Below are 18,002 nucleotides of genomic sequence, written 5' to 3' on the forward strand. Positions count from 1 at the left end.
ACATGGATGGAGCTGGAGTACATTATGCTCAGTGAAATAAGCCAGGTGGAGAAAGACAAATGCCAAATGATTTCCCTCATTTGTGGAGCATAACAAAGCTAAACTGAAGGAACAAAATGGCAACAGACTCAGAGACTCCAAGAATGAACTAGTGGTTACCCAAGGGGAGGGGTGTGAGAGGGCGGCTGGGGAGGGAGGGAGAAGGGGATTGAGGGGTATTATGTTTAGTACACATGGTGTGGGGGATCACGGGGAAAACAGTGTAGCACAGAGAAGGCACATAGTGAATCTGTGGCATCTTACTACACTGATGGACAGTGCCTGCATGGGGGTATAGGTGGGGACTTGAGAATATGGGTAAATGTAGTAACCACATTGTTTTCTCATGTGAAACCTTCATAAGAGTGTGTATCAACCATACCTTAATAAAAAATAAATTAAAAAGTCTATCCTCCCTAACTTCCTTCTTTCCTACCTTCCTTTTTTTCTTCCTTCCACAAAATATTTAATAAGCCAAGATATTGTCATGAATGCTGTGAATTCCGCAATAATCAGTCAACACTTGTTGCCCTCAGGGAACTGCTAATGTACAGACAATAAACAAAACAAGTAAATTATATATTAGGGAAATTCATAGTGATAGAAAATAGAGATTGCAAGGGGTGGGGGAACAGTGAGCAGTGAGACGTTATTGCTTAGTGGGTACAGAGTCTGCTGGGAGTGATGAAAGATCTGGAAATAAGGGTGATGGTTGCATGGCACTATGAATGTATTTAATGCCACTAAATTGTATAGTTAAAAATAATTAAAATGGTAAACTTTGTTACATACATTTTACCACAGTTTTTTCAAGTGCAAACACCAAAAAATATTGAGTTATATTGTTAAGAGCTTTAGGGAAAAAGAAAGCAAGGAGAGCTGGAGAGTATAGAGAATTACAAGATTAACAAGGTCAGTGAGAAGGAAAGGCCTCATTGAGGGGACATAGGGGTTCAAAATGCTTATTAAAACTGAGTTTTTTTCTGTAGAGGTCATGGTTTTTCTCATTCGATTTGCTAATATGGTATAAAATACAACTAATTTTTTGTAATGTAGAACCAACTTCTCATTCCTAGAACAAATTCAACTTGGTCAGTATATGTTTATATAGATGCATACACAGATGTATTTATAATGTATGTGTTTTATACCCTCAAATTCAGAGTGATACGTTTTTGTTTGAGATATTTACATTTATGTTCATCTATAAGATTGCCTTTTTTTCTTCTATAAAAGGGCTTATGGTTGTAAATGTCCAGCCCTGAATGTTTGATAGAGTTTACCTATAAAAATGGGCTTGGTGTTTTCTTTGGGGAAAATTTTTTGAACTGCTGATTCAATTCTTTCATATTGACAGAAATATTCAGAATTTCTAGGTTTTTCTTCAGTCAGTTTTGGTCATTTACATTGTAGAATATGCACACTTCATCTAAATTTGAACCCTTGTAGCCATCTTTTTAATCTCTTGTATCTGTATTCAAGTATACCTTCTTCATCGAATATGATTTACTTGGGTCTTTTAAAAAAATCACTCTTGCCCGTCAGTTTTATTAATTTTCTTAACCATATTTTGGCTTCATTGATCCTTTCTATTACATCTGTCTTCTCTTTATCATTAATTTCTGCTCTTATATTTAATATTTTCTTCAGCTCATAAGACACCTCCTTCTACTTTTAATATTAAGATTCCTATTTGCAAGTGACAGAAACCCAACTCAAACTAGGACAGGTGGGAAAGAAGGAATTTATGGGCTCATGTAACAGAGAAGTCCAGAGTGGATGAGTACATTAGGCATGAGTTCTAGAAATCTGGCTTCAGCTATCTCTCAAGGGGAGGTGCGGCAGGCTGGGGACAGATAGTCCACTAAGTTACTAAGCCAACAGAAAGACATAATTTCCTGATTGTCTTCAGTGGAGCTTCTCAGAGATCCTCTGATTGGTGCAGCTAAGTTAGGGGCCCAGTCTTAGACTAGTCACTCTAGCTGGTACTCTGGCCAGACTGAATCTAAGGGGCACAATTATAAATAGGTCAGAACTTCAAATTCAAACCCTAGAATGAAAGAGCTGGAAATAAAATGCTGGTACCCAAATTAGGTTACTTAGTGGCTGGGTGGGATTTTGAGTCTTTTTTCCACACTGAAGGGGAATCAGTAGATTATGTTAAATGTGAAAAGGAACATTTTCTGCATGTTAGCCTTTCAAACATACAGAAATTGCAATCTCTTTAAGTATGTTATCATTAAATAAATGATCATGCAATATCTAAAGAGTCACCCATATTTCCCTGCTGTTGTCATATTCTGTACCTTTGATGGGAGTGTTTGATTTAAAGAATGCTCTTCTTTTGGAAGGACACAATGAGTCAAAAGTAATTTTACATATTTCTCTAATAAAATACAAGTTAAAAAAAAACAAGAAAAGTTTTAAACACTTTATTTCTAATAACATTTATTCAATCAAGATATTAAATATTAAACCAGCAGTACAAAATGATTTTATAAAAATTCTGGCCTTATTTTCCCCTACAACTTATTATATTTAGTTCTGCGGAAAATATGATTGTATAAGAATAAAGAGAGTGTGTCATCATCAAATATTTAAAGAGAACCAAATTTGTACCAGGCCGGTAGGGCAATTTTCCTGCCCTTTAAAGATTTTCTCCAACATTTGATCAGCAATTAAAAAGTATTCAAAATGATTCCAAATAAAATATTTGGTTTCATCATTTGTTTCCTAAGATATCAAAAATTATTTATCATAAATTGTGGTCATCAAAGTGTTTACATAAACATCTAGTTGCTCTCTCTATAGCACTAGTCAATATTTACTAATACAGCAAGTGTTATTGGAACATTATAACCTATTCAATAGATTCCAAAGAGGAAAGTCCAGAGGTGCTGCGCTCGTGGTTCAATAGACTTAAAATTCTATTAGTAGTTGTGCTTTGGCTAACTTGTTATTGCAACACTTATAATAATAATCCCATGTTAATAAAATTAACATGATTTTTGAGTTACTGAGTTATGTGTAATATTTAGATTTCATCTTCTAAAGTTGGCATTTTCTGAAGTTCCTACCATGAACATGTATTCATTTTATACTAAGAAGAAAGTACTATTTTAATAACAAAGGAATCCTTCCTTGCAATTAGTACCTAAATAGTCATGTGCCATATTGAAGCACTTACGCAAAAGAAAGCAGTGTTATTTTTACCAAAAATAATTTTTAACAATGATACAGAAAAATTGAAGCAAATCCACACTGACTCACTAAACAACTACTAGTTGAAAGCAACCATTACTTTGTCCTCTCACTGAACTGCTGTGAGTGTGATGAAGGTTGGAAAAGCCACCTTTGGGCCTTAAGACTTCCTTGTGAGGTGCTGGGGCTGAAACTCCCTCCCAACTCAAAGGCACTCACACCAGTACAGCTGTCAGGGGAGCTGCTGCTCTTGTCATTGAGTGCGTTTTTTTTAAGTGTTTGCAATCAGGGTTGCATATATCAATTCAACATAATACACATTACTTTTTTCATAAATTTACATGATAACCTGAATGATGTTCTGCCATATTTACTCCTATTTTATTAAGAAAAATTGAAAACTACCTATATTCTACAAGAAAAATAGGAAGGCAGATTTCAAACCAAAATTAGCATCCCTAAGTGGTTTCTCAGAACTCTTTTTCTGGAAACTGGTGTAGGCTTGCAGATCTCTGTCCCCAATAATGGGTAGGAGTAGCATGTTTATTCATGTTCTTATAGCACATTACTAAACTGAAAGGGTAATTTAGAGTAATATAATATAGACTGGCCCTTCTTCCACCTTCAAAAGTTATTAAAGCTTGGCTTTGATGTCTGGAGATGTTTTTCATTAGGCACAGAAATAATTATATGGTTTTTAGCTTACAATATCTCAAATATTCCCCAGTAAATTTGCTGAGTGGTATTACTGACGTAAAGCTCTAAAGGCCTCCAATTTGACTCTCCTTGAATTAGTACACCAGGGAATTCCCTAATTTTTCTTGGTAGTAACAGGAACTAAAAAGAGAAATTCCATAGCTGTCAGATGCTCTATAGATTAAATTGTTTCTGTTTTTGCAATTAAAACCTTGAGATTATAACCAAATGCTTGTTAACTTTGTAAGCTCTGGGAGGAGAGGAGCTGACAAACTTGTGATCAAATGCTTTTGACTTTTAGACACAGCCATGCCTTGCTGTTTAGTGTAGGTAGATAGAAAAGGATCATTCTCCTTTTACCTTACATATGTGTCTGTGCTACATGAATGGCTTTATGACGTTCCTGTTGCTGGCCTTTGTAAAACAATTTAGAATTGGGTCACCAAGTTGCCCTTATAAGAATGAGATGCTTGTAATGTTACGTGCTCTAATAAGCTAGTGTATTTTCCAAAAGAGCACAGATACAAGCCCTACTAGAGGTACTTGACCATGACTATCCAACACTCTTTGGTTAGTTCAATACGGAAAAACATTTTTCTTTAAAAACCATTTTTAATTCAAGGCTAAGCATGGAATAAAGCATTTGTTAAGAGTGATGTGGGTATTTTGACTGCTCAAAAGCTACTAGCTATGCTAGGAGCTCTTACTCGATAAAGTCTAAATGCAAAAAGCAATGAGGTCATAGGCTAACCATGCACCCCTATCCTGTGGGTCAACCCAGGAGGCTGGGTACAGAGTACTTCTGGCCAAGAGTTTTGGAGTCAGGTCCTGGCATCTCCTCGATTTGCAACTGGCACCCTCTGTTGGTAAATGTAATACAAAGGATAACATCAAGTAAAACACCTCACCTAAATGTAAAATCAAGAGCTGACTCAAAATGGCACATGGAAAATGTGCAGCCTTTCATTGTGAAAATGCCTAATCATTCAACAGCACCAGAGTCTGCATTCCTTTGACAAGGATTTTGTCAGCATATACCATGATAAACAAGGATCTATGGTGGTGGACAGACCGAGGGTAAGAGGATAATTAGATGACATACTTTCCAAGGTTCCTACCGGCTTTAAATTCTGTGATAGGAAAGAAATATGAGGTATAGTTTGCCCCACTGTTGTTCTTATTCCATCATAATTATAACTGTGTGACTTTGAGTTCTCTAAAATTTACTAACTCCTTTCTCTAGTTACCTAAAGGTTTATACTTTCTTTTTAGAGTCTCATTTTCTATACTGAATGGACCCATTGCCACAAGGAAGTAAACACCCTCACACTCTTAAATTATCATATGCCCTAGTTGTTACTGGCTCTGCCTATTGTAGTTTTAAATGTATAACTATTCTAAGTAGCTAAGAAACCTGTTTACAGCTTAGCGGTTCTACAGAACAATGGAATAAAGAACATGATAACCACACTCCTCGTATAAACAGGTAGATGTTGAAAGATAAGATCTGTAATCACAAGTCTCACTACATTTCTGTCTTCTCTCTTAAATCACGCTGCATCTGTCCACCCATCTATCACCACATCTTCTATGCAGCCGCTGAAAGATCCACAACTTCTCCTGTTTCTTCTTCTTTTGTTTCAGCGCCTTCACTAACTTTCTCATTCTCCATCTCTGTTTCAACCTTTTCTCCTGTCTCACCTGGAAAAGTAACCAAAGGAGATATTAAGAGACACTCACTTAGCATTAACAATAAAAGGACCCCCACAGCTTATTTCCAATTTCAGACCTTAGTTCTAAACAGTAAGTTTCTCTTATGATGTCAAGAAAGGCGATTGCCCTGCTTCTCTCAGATCCTCTGAATGGCTGATGTCACTTAACATCACCAAGTCTTGATATTTTCTTATATAAAAAATCAGGGTACACATTATCTAGGACACATCACAGAAAGTTCCATTTATATCTAAATCAAAAGGCAGTCTAGGGGTGCTCAGAGACCTATCTTGTTTGGCCATTATGCTGTTGAAAGAAAACAACTGTTGAGGACTCGGTTAGGGAGATTCAAGATGACGGTGTGAGAGGTGAGGCAGAGAACTCCTCCCAAAACTACAAATAGTATGAAAATATAGTTAATTAATACAACTAACCCAAAAACAGCAAAAGGAAACAGGCTGAATCAGACTGCACACAGACCTCACGAACAGAGCAGACCTCATGAAACGGGGTAACATAAGAAAGCCTTAATCCGGCGGGACCCAGGCCCTTCCCCCACCCCAGCTCACCGGTGGGAGGAAGAGAAATGGAGAGGGGAGGGGGTGGAGGCCCAGAACTGCTGAACACCCGGCCCAGGAGATCTGCTTTGGGAGCAGAAACCTACATTGTGTGGTGCTCTGGATGATGGGGAGCTTGGACAGGCGGAGTGCTTGAGAGACGAGATTCCGGCCATTGTGGAGGAGGGGATCAACAGGGGATCCACATCCGGCCGTTCTGGGACAAAGGAAAGGCAGGCAGTCTGAGAGGCTTCCTAGCAGCAAGAGGGCCGCTGAAGGGGTGGGGTTTGCACGGAGCTTGCTGTGCAGGGGTGGGGGAAAGCTGGACAAGGTGGTCTGAGCGCGCTCTGCCCAGCGCTCTGCCCAGCCGGTTGGAAACTTTGAGGGGCTTCAGGTGCCCCATCCCCCTGGCTGGCTACTCAGCTCAGAGGCCGCCCACTGTGACAGGCAGCCTGCTGAGCCTTCCTCCTGGCCTGACAGGACCTGCTGGCAAACCCGAGTCACTGTGCTGGCTTCAGGCCAGCCAGAGGGAGGACCCGCCTACAACAGCTAGAGACGCCAAGCATAGAGGCTTACATCTGTGTGCTCGGCCCACTGTCTCTGACACTGGAGACAGGCACTGCAGACAGGAATCAGGACACAGATCTTTGCTCCCCCCAGGCACCAGCTCTGCTCCCCTACGACCCCCAACCTCACTCAGCTGGGAACAAGAGGGCATGACATAGAAATACGAAACGTCAAAAGAACCTGGTTCAGACCAAAATCTCACAAACCCCAGAAAACCTACCAAATGAAACTGAACTCACCAATCTTCCTGAAAGAGAGTTCAAAATAAAAATCATAAACATGATTATGTAGGTACAGAAAAATATTCAAGAACTCAGGAACAAATTTAAGATGGAGATTCAATCATTAAGAAATTCCATATCTGAAATGAAACATACAATGGAGGGATTTAAAAGCAGAATAGATGTAGTAGAAGAGATGGGAAATGGAATAGAAATTAGAGAAGAGGAATACAAAGAAACTGAGGCACAGAGAGAAAAAAGAAGCTCTAAGAATGAAATAATATTTAGAGAACTGTGTGACCAATCCAAACGGAACAATATTTGCATTATAGGGGTACCAGAAGAAAAAGAGAGAGAAAAAAAGATAGAAAGTGTCATTGAGGAGGTAATTGCTGAAAACTTCCCCAAACTGGGGAAGGAGACAGTCTTTCAGGCCATGGAGGTGCACAGCTCTTCCAACACAATGGACCCAAAGAAGACAACATTGAGACATATAATAATTAAAATGGCAAAGATCAAGGATAAAGACAGACAGACTTTTGAAAGCAGCCAGACAGAGAAAAAAGATCACATCCTAAGAAAAACCTACCAGGCTATCACCAGATTTCTCAACAGAAACCTTACAGGCCAGAAGGCAGTAGTGTGATATATTTAATGCAATGAAAAAGGGCCTCGAACCAAGAATACTCTACCTGGCAAGGTTATCATTTAAATTTGAAGAAGGGATTAAACAATTTTCAGATAAGCAAAAGCAGAGAGAATTTACCTTCCACAAACCACCTCTACAGGGCATGTGGGGGGACTGCTATAGATGGATGTGTTCGTAAGGTTAAATAGCTGTCACCAGAGGAAATAAAAAGGGATAGACAAAGATTACAGAATATGATATCAAACACATAAAGAATGTAGGAGGAAAAAAAAAAAGAACCTTTAGATTGTGTTTGTAATAGCATACTAAGTGAGTTAAATTAGACTGTTAGATAGTAAAACAATTACCCTTGAGCCTTTGGTAACCACGAATCTAAAGCCTGCAATGGCAATAAGTACATACCTATTGATAATCACCCTAAATGTAAATGGTCTGCATGCACCAATCAAAAGACAGAGAGTCACTGAATGGATAAAAAAATAAGATCCATTTATATGCTGCCTACAGAGACTAACTTCAAACCCAAAGACATACACAGACTGAAAGTAAAGGGATGGAAAAAGATATTTCATGCAACTAATAGGGAGAAAAAAAAGCAGGAGTTCCAGTACTTGTATCAGACAAAATAGACTTCAAGACAAAGAAAGTAACAAGAGATAAAGAAGGACATTACATAATGATAAAGGGTCAGTCCAACAAGAGGATATAACTATTATAAATACCTGTGCACCCAACACAGGATCACCTACATATGTGAAAATAATACTAACAGAATTAAAGGAGGAAATGGAATGCAATACATTCATTTTAGGAGACTTCAACACACCACTCACTACAAAGGACAGATGCACCAGACAGAAAATAAGTAAAGAGACAGAGGCACTGAACAATGTATTAGAACAGATGGACCTAAGGAACATCTACAGAACACTCCATCCAAAAGCAACAAGATACACATTCTTCTCAAGTGCACATGGTACATTCTGCAGAATAGATCATATATTATGCCACAAAAAGAACCTCAGTAAATTCAAAAAGATTGAAATTGTACCAACCAGCTTCTGAGATCACAAAGGTATGAAACTAGAAATAAATTACATAAAGAAAACAAAAAAGCCCACAAAGACATGGAGGCTTAATAACATGCTCCTAAATAATCAATGGATCAATGACCAACCAAAAGCAGAGATCAAGCAATATATGGAGACAAATGACAACAATAATTCAACAGGGCAAAAATCTGTGGGATGCAGCAAAGGTCGTGTGCTAAGAGGGAAATATATTGCAATACAGGCCTACCTCAGGAAAGAACAACAATCCCAAGTGAACAGTCTAAACTCACAATTAATGAAACTAGAGTATAAAGTCACAATTAATGAAACTAGAAAAGGAAGAACAAATGAGGCTGAAAGTCAGTAGAAGGATGGACATAATATAAAGATTAAAGCAGAAATAAATAAAATTGAGAAGAATAAAACAATAGAAAGAATCAAAGAACGCAAGAGCGGGTTCTTTGAGAAAATAAACAAAATAGATAAAGCCCTAGCCAGACTTATCAAGAAAAAAAAGAGAGTCTACACACATAACAGAATCAGAAATGAGAAAGGAAAAATCACTACAGACACTACAGAAATACAAATAATTATGAGAGAATACTATGAAAAGTTATATGGTAACAAACCAGATAACCTAGAAGAAATGGACAACTTTCTAGAAAAATACAACCTTCCAAGGTTGACACAGGAAGAAACAATAAATCTGAACAGACCAATTACCAGCAAAGAAATGGAATTGGTAATAAAAAAACGACCTAAGAACAGAACTCCTGAACCAGATGGTTTCACTCCTGAATTTTATCAAACATTTAGTGAAGACCTAGTACCCATACAAAGGAAAGTCCATCAGGCTAACATCAGACTTCTCAGCAGAAACCTTACAGGCCAGAAGGGAGTGGCATGATGTATTTAATGCCATGAAGCAGAAGGGCCTGGAACCAAGATTACTTTATCTGACAAGATTAACATTTAAATTTGAAGGGGGGATTAAACAATTTCCAGATAAGCAAAAGCTGAGAGAATTTACCTCCCACAAACCATCTCTGCAGTCTATTTTGGAGGGACTGCTATAGATGGAAGTGTTCCTAACGCTGAATAGCTGTCACCAGAGGTAATAAAACCACAGTAAAGAAAGTAGAACAGCTAATTATGAAGCAAATGCAAAATTAAATTAAGTATCCTCAAAGTCAGTCAAGGGATAGACAAAAAGTACATTTTTGTCTAATATATAAAGAATGGAGGAGGAAGAAAAAGGAGGAGAAATAGAAAAGAACCTTTATATTCTGTTTATAACAGCACACTAAGTGAGTTAAGTTAGACTCTTAGATAGTAAGGAAAGTAACCTGGAACCTTTGGTAACCATGAATCTAAAGCCTGAAATGGCAATAAGTACATACCTATCGATAATGACCCTAAATGTAAATGGACTGAATGCACCAACCAAAAGACAAAGAGTCACTGAATGGATAAAAAAACAAGACCCATCTATATGCTGCTTACAAGAAATTCACCTCAAACCCAAAGACATGCACAGACTAAAAGTCAAGGGATGGAAAAAAGATATTTCATGCAAACAATAGGGAGAAAAAAGCAGGTGTTGCAGTACTAGTATCAGACAAAATAGACTTCAAAACAAAGAAAGTCACATGAGATAAAGAAGGACATTACATAATGATAAAGGGCTCAGTCCAACAAGACGATATTACCATTATAAACATACATGCACACAACAAAGGAGCACCAGCATATATGAAACAAATACTAACAGAACTAAAGGAGGAAATAGAATGCAGTGCATTCATTTTAGGAGACTTCAACACACCATTCACTCCAAAGGACAGATCCAACAGACAGAAAATAAGTAAGGACACAAGGCACTGAACAACACACTAGAACAAATGGACCAAATAGACTTCTACAGAACTCTACGCCCAAAAGCAAAAGGATACACATTCTTCTCAAGTGCACATGGAACATTCTCCAGAATAGACCACATACTAGGAAACAAAAAGAGCCACAGTAAATTCAAAAAGATCGAAATTCTACCAACCAACTTTTCAGACCAAAAAGGTATAAAACTAGAAATAAATTGTACAAAGAAAGCAAAAAGGCTCACAAACACATGGAGGCTTAAAAACATGCTTCTAAATAGTCAATGGATCAACGACCAAATTAAAATGGAGACCCAGCAATATATGGAAATAAATGACAACAACAACACAAAGCCCCAACTTCTGTGGGACGCAGCAAAAGCAGTCTTAAGAGGAAAGTATATAGCAATCCAGGCATATTTAAAGAAGGAAGAACAAACCCAAATGAACAGTCTAATGTCACAATTATCAAAATTGGAAAAAGAAGAACAAATGAGGCCTAAAGTCAGCAGAAGGAGGGACATAATAAAGAACAGAGAAGAAATAAATAAAATTGAGAAGAATAAAATAGAAAAAATCAATGAAACCAAGAGCTGGTTCTTTGAGAAAATAAATGAAATAGATAAGCCTCTAGCCAGACTTATTAAGAGAAAAAGAGAATCAACACACATCAACAGAATCAGAAACAAGAAAGGAAACATCACGATGGACTGAACAGAAATACAAAGAATTATTAGAGACTACTATGGAAACCTGTATGCTAACAAGCTGCAAAACCTAGAAGACATGGACAACTTCCTAGAAAAATACAACCTTCCAAGACTGACCAAGGAAGAAACACAAAATCTAAACAAATCAATTACCAGCAAAGAAATTGAAGCGGTAATCAAAAAACTACCCAAGAACAAACCCCCTGGGCCAGATGGATTTACCTCAGAATTTTATCAGACATACAGAGAAGATATAATACCCATTCTCCTTAAAGTTTTCCAAAAAATAGAAGAGGAGGGGATACTTCCAAACTAATTCTATGAAGCCAACATCACCCTAATACCAAAACCAGGCAAAGACCCCACCAAAAACAAAAACTACAGACCAATATCCCTGATGAATGTAGATGCAAAAATACTCAACAAAATATTAGCAAACCGAATTCAAAAATACATCAAAAGGATCTTAAACCATGAACAAGTGGGATTCATCCCAGGGATGTAAGGATGGTACAACATCTGAAAATCCATCAACATCATCCACCACATAAACAAAAAGGACAAAAACCACATGATCATCTCCATAGATGCTGAAAAAGCATTCGACAAAATTCAGCATCCATTCATGATAAAAACTCTCAACACAATGGGTATAGAGGGCAGGTACCTCAACATAATAAAGGCCATATATGATAAACCCACAGCCAACATCATACTGAACAGTGAAAAGCTGAAAGCTTTTCCTATGAGATCAGGAACAAGACAGGGATGCCCACTCTACCCACTGTTATTCAACATAGTACTGGAGGTCCTAGCCATGGCAATTAGACAAAACAAAGAAATACAAGGAATCCAAATTGGTAAAGAAGAAGTTAAACTGTCACTATTTGCAGATGACATGATACTGTACATAAAAAACCCTAAAGACTCCACTCCAAAACTACTAGAACTGATATCGGAATACAGCAAAGATGCAGGATACAAAATTAACACACAAAAATCTGTGGCTTTCCTATACACTAACAGTGAACTAGTAGAGAAATCAGGAGAACAATTCCATTCACAATTGCATCAAAAAGAATAAAATACTTAGGAATAAACCTTACCAAGGAAGTGAAAGACCTATACCCTGAAAACTGTAAGACACTCTTAGTAGAAATTAAAGAGGACACTAACAAATGGAAACTCATCCCATGCTCTTGGCTAGGAAGAATTAATATCATCAAAATGGCCATCATGCCCAAAGCAATATACAGATTTGATGCAATCCCTATCAAATTACCAACAACATTTTTCAATGAACTAGAACAAATAGTTCAAAAATTGATATGGAAACACCAAAGACCCTGAATAGCCAAAGCAATCCTGAGAAGGAAGAATAAAGGGGTGGGGATCTCATTCCCCAACTTCAAGCTCTACTACAAAGCCATAGTAATCAAGACAGTTTGGTACTGGCACAAGAACAGAGCCACAGATCAGTGGAACAGAATAGAGACTGCAGATATTAACCCAAACATATATGGCCAATTAATATACGATAAAGAAGCCATGGACATACAATGGGGGAAATGACAGGCTCTTCAACAGCTGGTGTTGGCAAAACTGGACAGCTACATGTAAGAGAAAGAAACTGGATTACTGTCTAACCGCATACACAAAAGTAAACTCAAAATGGATCAAAGACCTGAATGTAAGTATGAAACCATAAAACTCTTAGAAGAAAACATTGGCAAAAATCTCTTGGACATAAACATGAGCAACTTCTTCATGAACATATCTCCCTGGGCAAGGGAAACAAAAGCAAAAATGAACAAGTGGGACTTTGTCAAACTAAAAAGCTTCTGTACAGCAAAGGACAGCATCAGTAGAACAAAAAGACATCCTACAGTATTGGAGAATATATTCATAAATGACATATATGATAAGGCATTGACATCCAAATTATATAAAGAGCTCACACACCTCAACAAACAAAAAGCAAATAAGCCAATTAAAAAATGGGCAGAGTAATTGAACAGACACTTCTTCAAATAAGAAATTCAGATGGCCAACAGGCACATGAAAAGATGCTCCACATCGCTAATCATCAGAGAAATGCAAATTAAAACCACAATGAGATATCACCTCACACCAGTAAGGATCACCACCATCCAAAAGACAAACAACATATGTTGGCAAGGATGTGGAGAAATGGGAACCCTCCTACACCGCTGGTGGGAATGTAAATTAGTTCAACCATTGTGGAAAGCAGTATAGAGGTTCCTCAAAAAACTCAAAATAGAAATACCATTTGACCCATGAATTCCACTCCTAGGAATTTACCCTAAGAATGCAGCAGCCCAGTTTGAAAAAGACATATGCACCCCTATGTTTATCGCAGCACTATTTACAATAGCCAAGAAATGGAAGCAACCTAAGTGTCCATCGGTAGATGAATGGATAAAGAAGATGTGGTATATATTCACAATGGAATATTATTCAGCCATAAGAAGAAAACAAATCCTACCATTTGCAACAACATGGATGGAGCTAGAGGGTATTATGCTCAGTGAAATAAGCCAGGTTGAGAAAGATATGTATCAATGATTTCACTCATCTGTGGAGTATAACAACAATGCAAAAACTGAAGGAACAAAACAGCAGCAGACTCACAGAACCCAAGAATGGACTAACAGTGATCAAAGAGAAAGGGATTGGAGGCGATGGGTGGGAAGGGAGTGATAAGGGGGAAAGGAGTTCATTACAATTAGCATGGATAATGTAGGGTGGGGGACATGGGGAAGGCAGTATAACCACAGAGAAGACAAGTAGTGATTCTATAGCATCTTACTATGCTGATGGACAGTAACCGTAAAGAGGTATGTGATGGGAACTTGATAATAGGGGGAGTCTAGTAACCATAATGTTCATGTAATTGTACATTAATGATAACAAAAGAAAAAAAAGAAAACAACTGTTGAACATTTAAAGATTGCAAACATTTGAAAGTCTGGACATTGTACATGCAAATCTGTTTTCCTAAGATGTCAGTTTGGGCAACATTGGACCCATGCTCATGGGTGGAACCACAAAGCAGCTGCCTCGTCTGACAGGACTGTGCTCTTGGTGCTAACCATGGTCCCCTGGGGCACCCCATGATGTCCCATTTGCCCCTGATTTCCATTACTGTCATTATCCTAGGCCCTAAAAGACTTGAGTTTGCCAACCCGACCTAACAAATACATGCTTTCACTTGCTTCTCCCTTGTTATCCCTGGGACACCTTTATATACCTTCACTAAAGCACAGATCTCAATAGACTGTGGTAATTTGTTTAAATTCTGCCTTCTTCCCACTGGACTGTGAGCCCCTTGAGAATAGGGACTATCTCTTATTCTGTCTGCACCCCATGCCGTGGCATATGATTAGGCCCTCGAAAACTGCTGCATTCATATATGGAAGAATTAACAGACCAATGGATAAATGCTTCATTTAATTATATTGCAGTATGAGGCTAAAATTTACCAAAATGTAAATCATGCCCCAAAAGAAATGTTGTTTTTTTAAAATTATAACTCCAATAAAGAACAATATAGGTATCACTTGTTTTATGCTGGTAAAGTACATTTAAAAAAACACCATATGCCAAGACATAATACATTTCCTCTAACCTTCTCATGAAGATAAGAAGACTATAGGAGGACAAGAGCAGACTGACAATAATTCTCTAAGGGTAAGATTGGCAAAAATGACAAGTACACTCCATTGTTTGTGCACTGTTGCACAGCAAGTCAGTTCCTCCACTCACCATGTATTCATCTGTACTCTGGATCCTCATACCATATATGGCCTGATTGAGAATGAACTTGGAAGAATTCAGAAATTTTCACATGTTACCTTCAATATTCGATTCTATTCAACATTGAAACTCTAGGTTTAAAACATGGGCTCAGACTATGCTTTAGGAAATTTTTGCTGGAAAGCCAAATGCCTGTAGTCCAGGTATGGAAGCTGCTTTGGTTTGGGTCAAATGAACTTCAACCACCTGAAGCAGGTATTTCAGTGGCTGTGTCAGTCACCCCCTAACCCCCAGAGCTGACCTCCTTTGGTGTACAACTAAACATCCTGAATCTTTGACTGTATAATCCTTACCTTCAATGTGTTGATCCTCTTCATTGGTATGAATACTCCTGACCATTCCCACGTTTGCCCCTGTTTCTAGAATTTCTGCTGGATGCTGCATGGTTCCAATGACTCCTTCAGGTTGAATCTGCTCCACGTTTCCTGGGCCTTCAGGGATTTTATAGATTGAATCATTCTTTGCAGCTATTTCCATAAGCTGACATCTGCCCCATACTTCGGGTATTTCATTCTCTTTGGGAATTGTTTCCAGAAGTTGAGACTGCTCATTTTCCCCCAGTGTTTCTTGAAGTGGCTGCTCTTCAGCTGTTTCCACAAAGTGACTTCCTTCCAAAATTTCTGGAGACTCATCTTCTTTGGGAACTGTTTCTGGCAGTTGAGGCTGCTCACTCCTTCCCACTGCTTCTTGAGGTTGTAACTCTCCAGCTGCTTCCAGAGGGGCAATTTCCTCAGCTGTTCCCAGAGGTTTCATTTCCCTGACAGTTTGTGCAGTCTCAGGGCCTTCCACTGCTCTGGGAGGGTCCCTCTGTCCTGCTGTCCTCAAAGGCTGACACCTGGCATTTATTCCTAAAGGTTCAGTCTCAGCATTGCCTTTTAAAGGCGGAGTCTCTGTCACTGCTTCCACATCTTTCTGCTTTTCTCCTGCTCCTGGAGCATCATCTTTGCCACCTGGCTGAGGCAGCCCAGACTCCTTGGACCCCTCTAGAGGCTGTGTCTTCTCTGTGGATCCTGGTGACTCTGCAGCATCCTTTTTCAGGGGCTGTTCATGGAGGGATTTAACACCATTAGCTGTTGACACCTCTGAACTCTTGAGTCTCTCTAATGGAGGAAGGCTTTCCTTTTGTATCTTGCCATGAAAAGTAGGTTCTTTTCCCAGTGTGCATGGTTTGGGTTGGGCAAAGCAGGACTCACTTTCTTCTGTGGTTGAAAAAGACATGTTTGAAGTTACTTTTTGATCATTCATTTGAAAAAGAAAAGGAAATGAGAAAATACAAATGATTGGATAGTTTCTATATCTTGAGAAAGTATATGGCTATCGAGAAGTAGTTTTAGTAGTTCAAGACAGTCCCGGGGACCACTGATCCTAAAGCAAAATGGCCTTCATGAAAGGAAAAGGCCTATGACAGAGAAGCCCCACTAGGTAAAGACTAAGATGGCTGGGAAGGAAAGTGGCAGGGACAGTTCAGCCTGAGTTTCATTTCTTTGGTGAGGGCACAGTGGGAAGAGAAATCTAGAGAAAGTTGGGAAACTTGCGTTTTATTTCTGGCTCCTCCTCTACCCGTGTGATCTTGGGAACTTAGCTCCCAATAATCTTGTCTGTAAAATGGCAGTGAATCTCCCTCCCACCTACCTCAGAGTTACACGGAGCATCACATTACATTAAACAAAGAACACAAAAGTGCTCTGGACACCTTACAATAACTTGGTAACATGTTCATACCCTTAGGCCCAGTAATCCTATTTGTGGAAATTTATCCTAAAAGCATAAATGTCAGGAAAATGCTTTGGGGAAAAGTATATCATCCCAGTATTCCTTATAATAATCAAAATAACAACTTAAAAGTCTAATAATTTGGGGAAAAGATAAATATTCCACTGGGTGGAACAGTATTGTACCATGAAAAAGGTGATTATGAAGCCCATATGCTACCATAACACAAGAATTATGATGTAAGTTAAAATATCAGTACTCACAGTTGAGTTAATCAAATGAAATAATCCATACAAAGCGTATGTTAGAACAGCGTCTGCTGTGTAGGTTGAGGCTCAATAAGTTAGCTATCAATTTTATATATAATTATAGCAACGTTTATCATTGGTAGAGAGGGAGGGAAGAAGGGGGAAAAACAAATCACAAATCACAATAGAGGAGGAAATACAGGAAGAAAATAAACCAGTGTGTTAAAAAGGGGCCTCTAGGTGATATCCATCCTCTTCTTTTTCCCAATGATTGTTTTTTTTTCCTTGAACCTTTTTTCCCTTAAGTCACCCCCCACCAGTTATATATGCATACAGTTTAAAGAGCTGTTTGCTTATTTAATGTAAGTTAAGATACACAACTAATACTCAGGTCTTCTCTCTCATTTCCCCTTCTCTACTGGCAAATATTTTGATTCTTTTAGTTGTTTTGAAGGGATACTTTTTTCTGTATCTCTAGGTGAATGGCTACTTTGTGATTTTTCAATTTGGGTATCTCAACTTACCCCGTGGAAAATAAAGACTTAGTTCTTTTCCTCCCATCTCTATTACCTCTGACCCTCTCCCACTACACACCCACATTTCCTTTCAATTCAGTAATTATATATTAATAATTATTTAAAATAGTAATCATGTTGTAATTTGGGTTATATCAATAGTCAGTTATATGTATATATAATAAATATGTCTGCTAGGAAGAAGTGAGCCAAATGGCAAGCTATTACTTTGTTAACAACTTTATGTTTTCCCTTGAATTAATAATTGCATTATTCGGTTCCTTACTTTATGAATTATCATTAATTCAACTCACTGCTAATTGTTTCCCTTCTTAAGAGATAACAGTCATACCAAATTGTTTCCCACCCTGCCTCTGGGGCTGGGTCTGAATCCCTTGGTGGAGAGGAAT

The 18,002-nt window shown here is 38.2% G+C and overlaps 1 protein-coding gene across 2 annotated transcripts in view; it reads right to left on the bottom strand.

The window, feature by feature from the left end:
* The window catches only part of LOC118907323 (ribonucleases P/MRP protein subunit POP1), an 89,381-nt gene that overhangs the window by 60,024 nt on the left and 11,355 nt on the right, over nt 1-18,002 (bottom strand). The window contains exons 2-3 of one of the 2 annotated variants that reach the window (XM_036875727.2): nt 15,410-16,315; nt 5,354-5,637 (exon numbers count right to left, since the gene is read on the bottom strand). In XM_036875727.2, coding sequence (XP_036731622.2) covers nt 5,525-5,637; nt 15,410-16,315 — 1,019 coding nt within the window. In that variant the 3' untranslated portion in view covers nt 5,354-5,524. Of the gene's footprint in view, nt 1-5,353; nt 5,638-15,409; nt 16,316-18,002 lie in introns of those variants that run through there. The other variant, XM_057497872.1, reaches the window with a different exon arrangement.

This window comes from Manis pentadactyla, chromosome 3 (assembly GCF_030020395.1).
Source record: "Manis pentadactyla isolate mManPen7 chromosome 3, mManPen7.hap1, whole genome shotgun sequence".
In the NCBI taxonomy this organism is placed as follows: Eukaryota; Metazoa; Chordata; class Mammalia; order Pholidota; family Manidae; genus Manis; species Manis pentadactyla.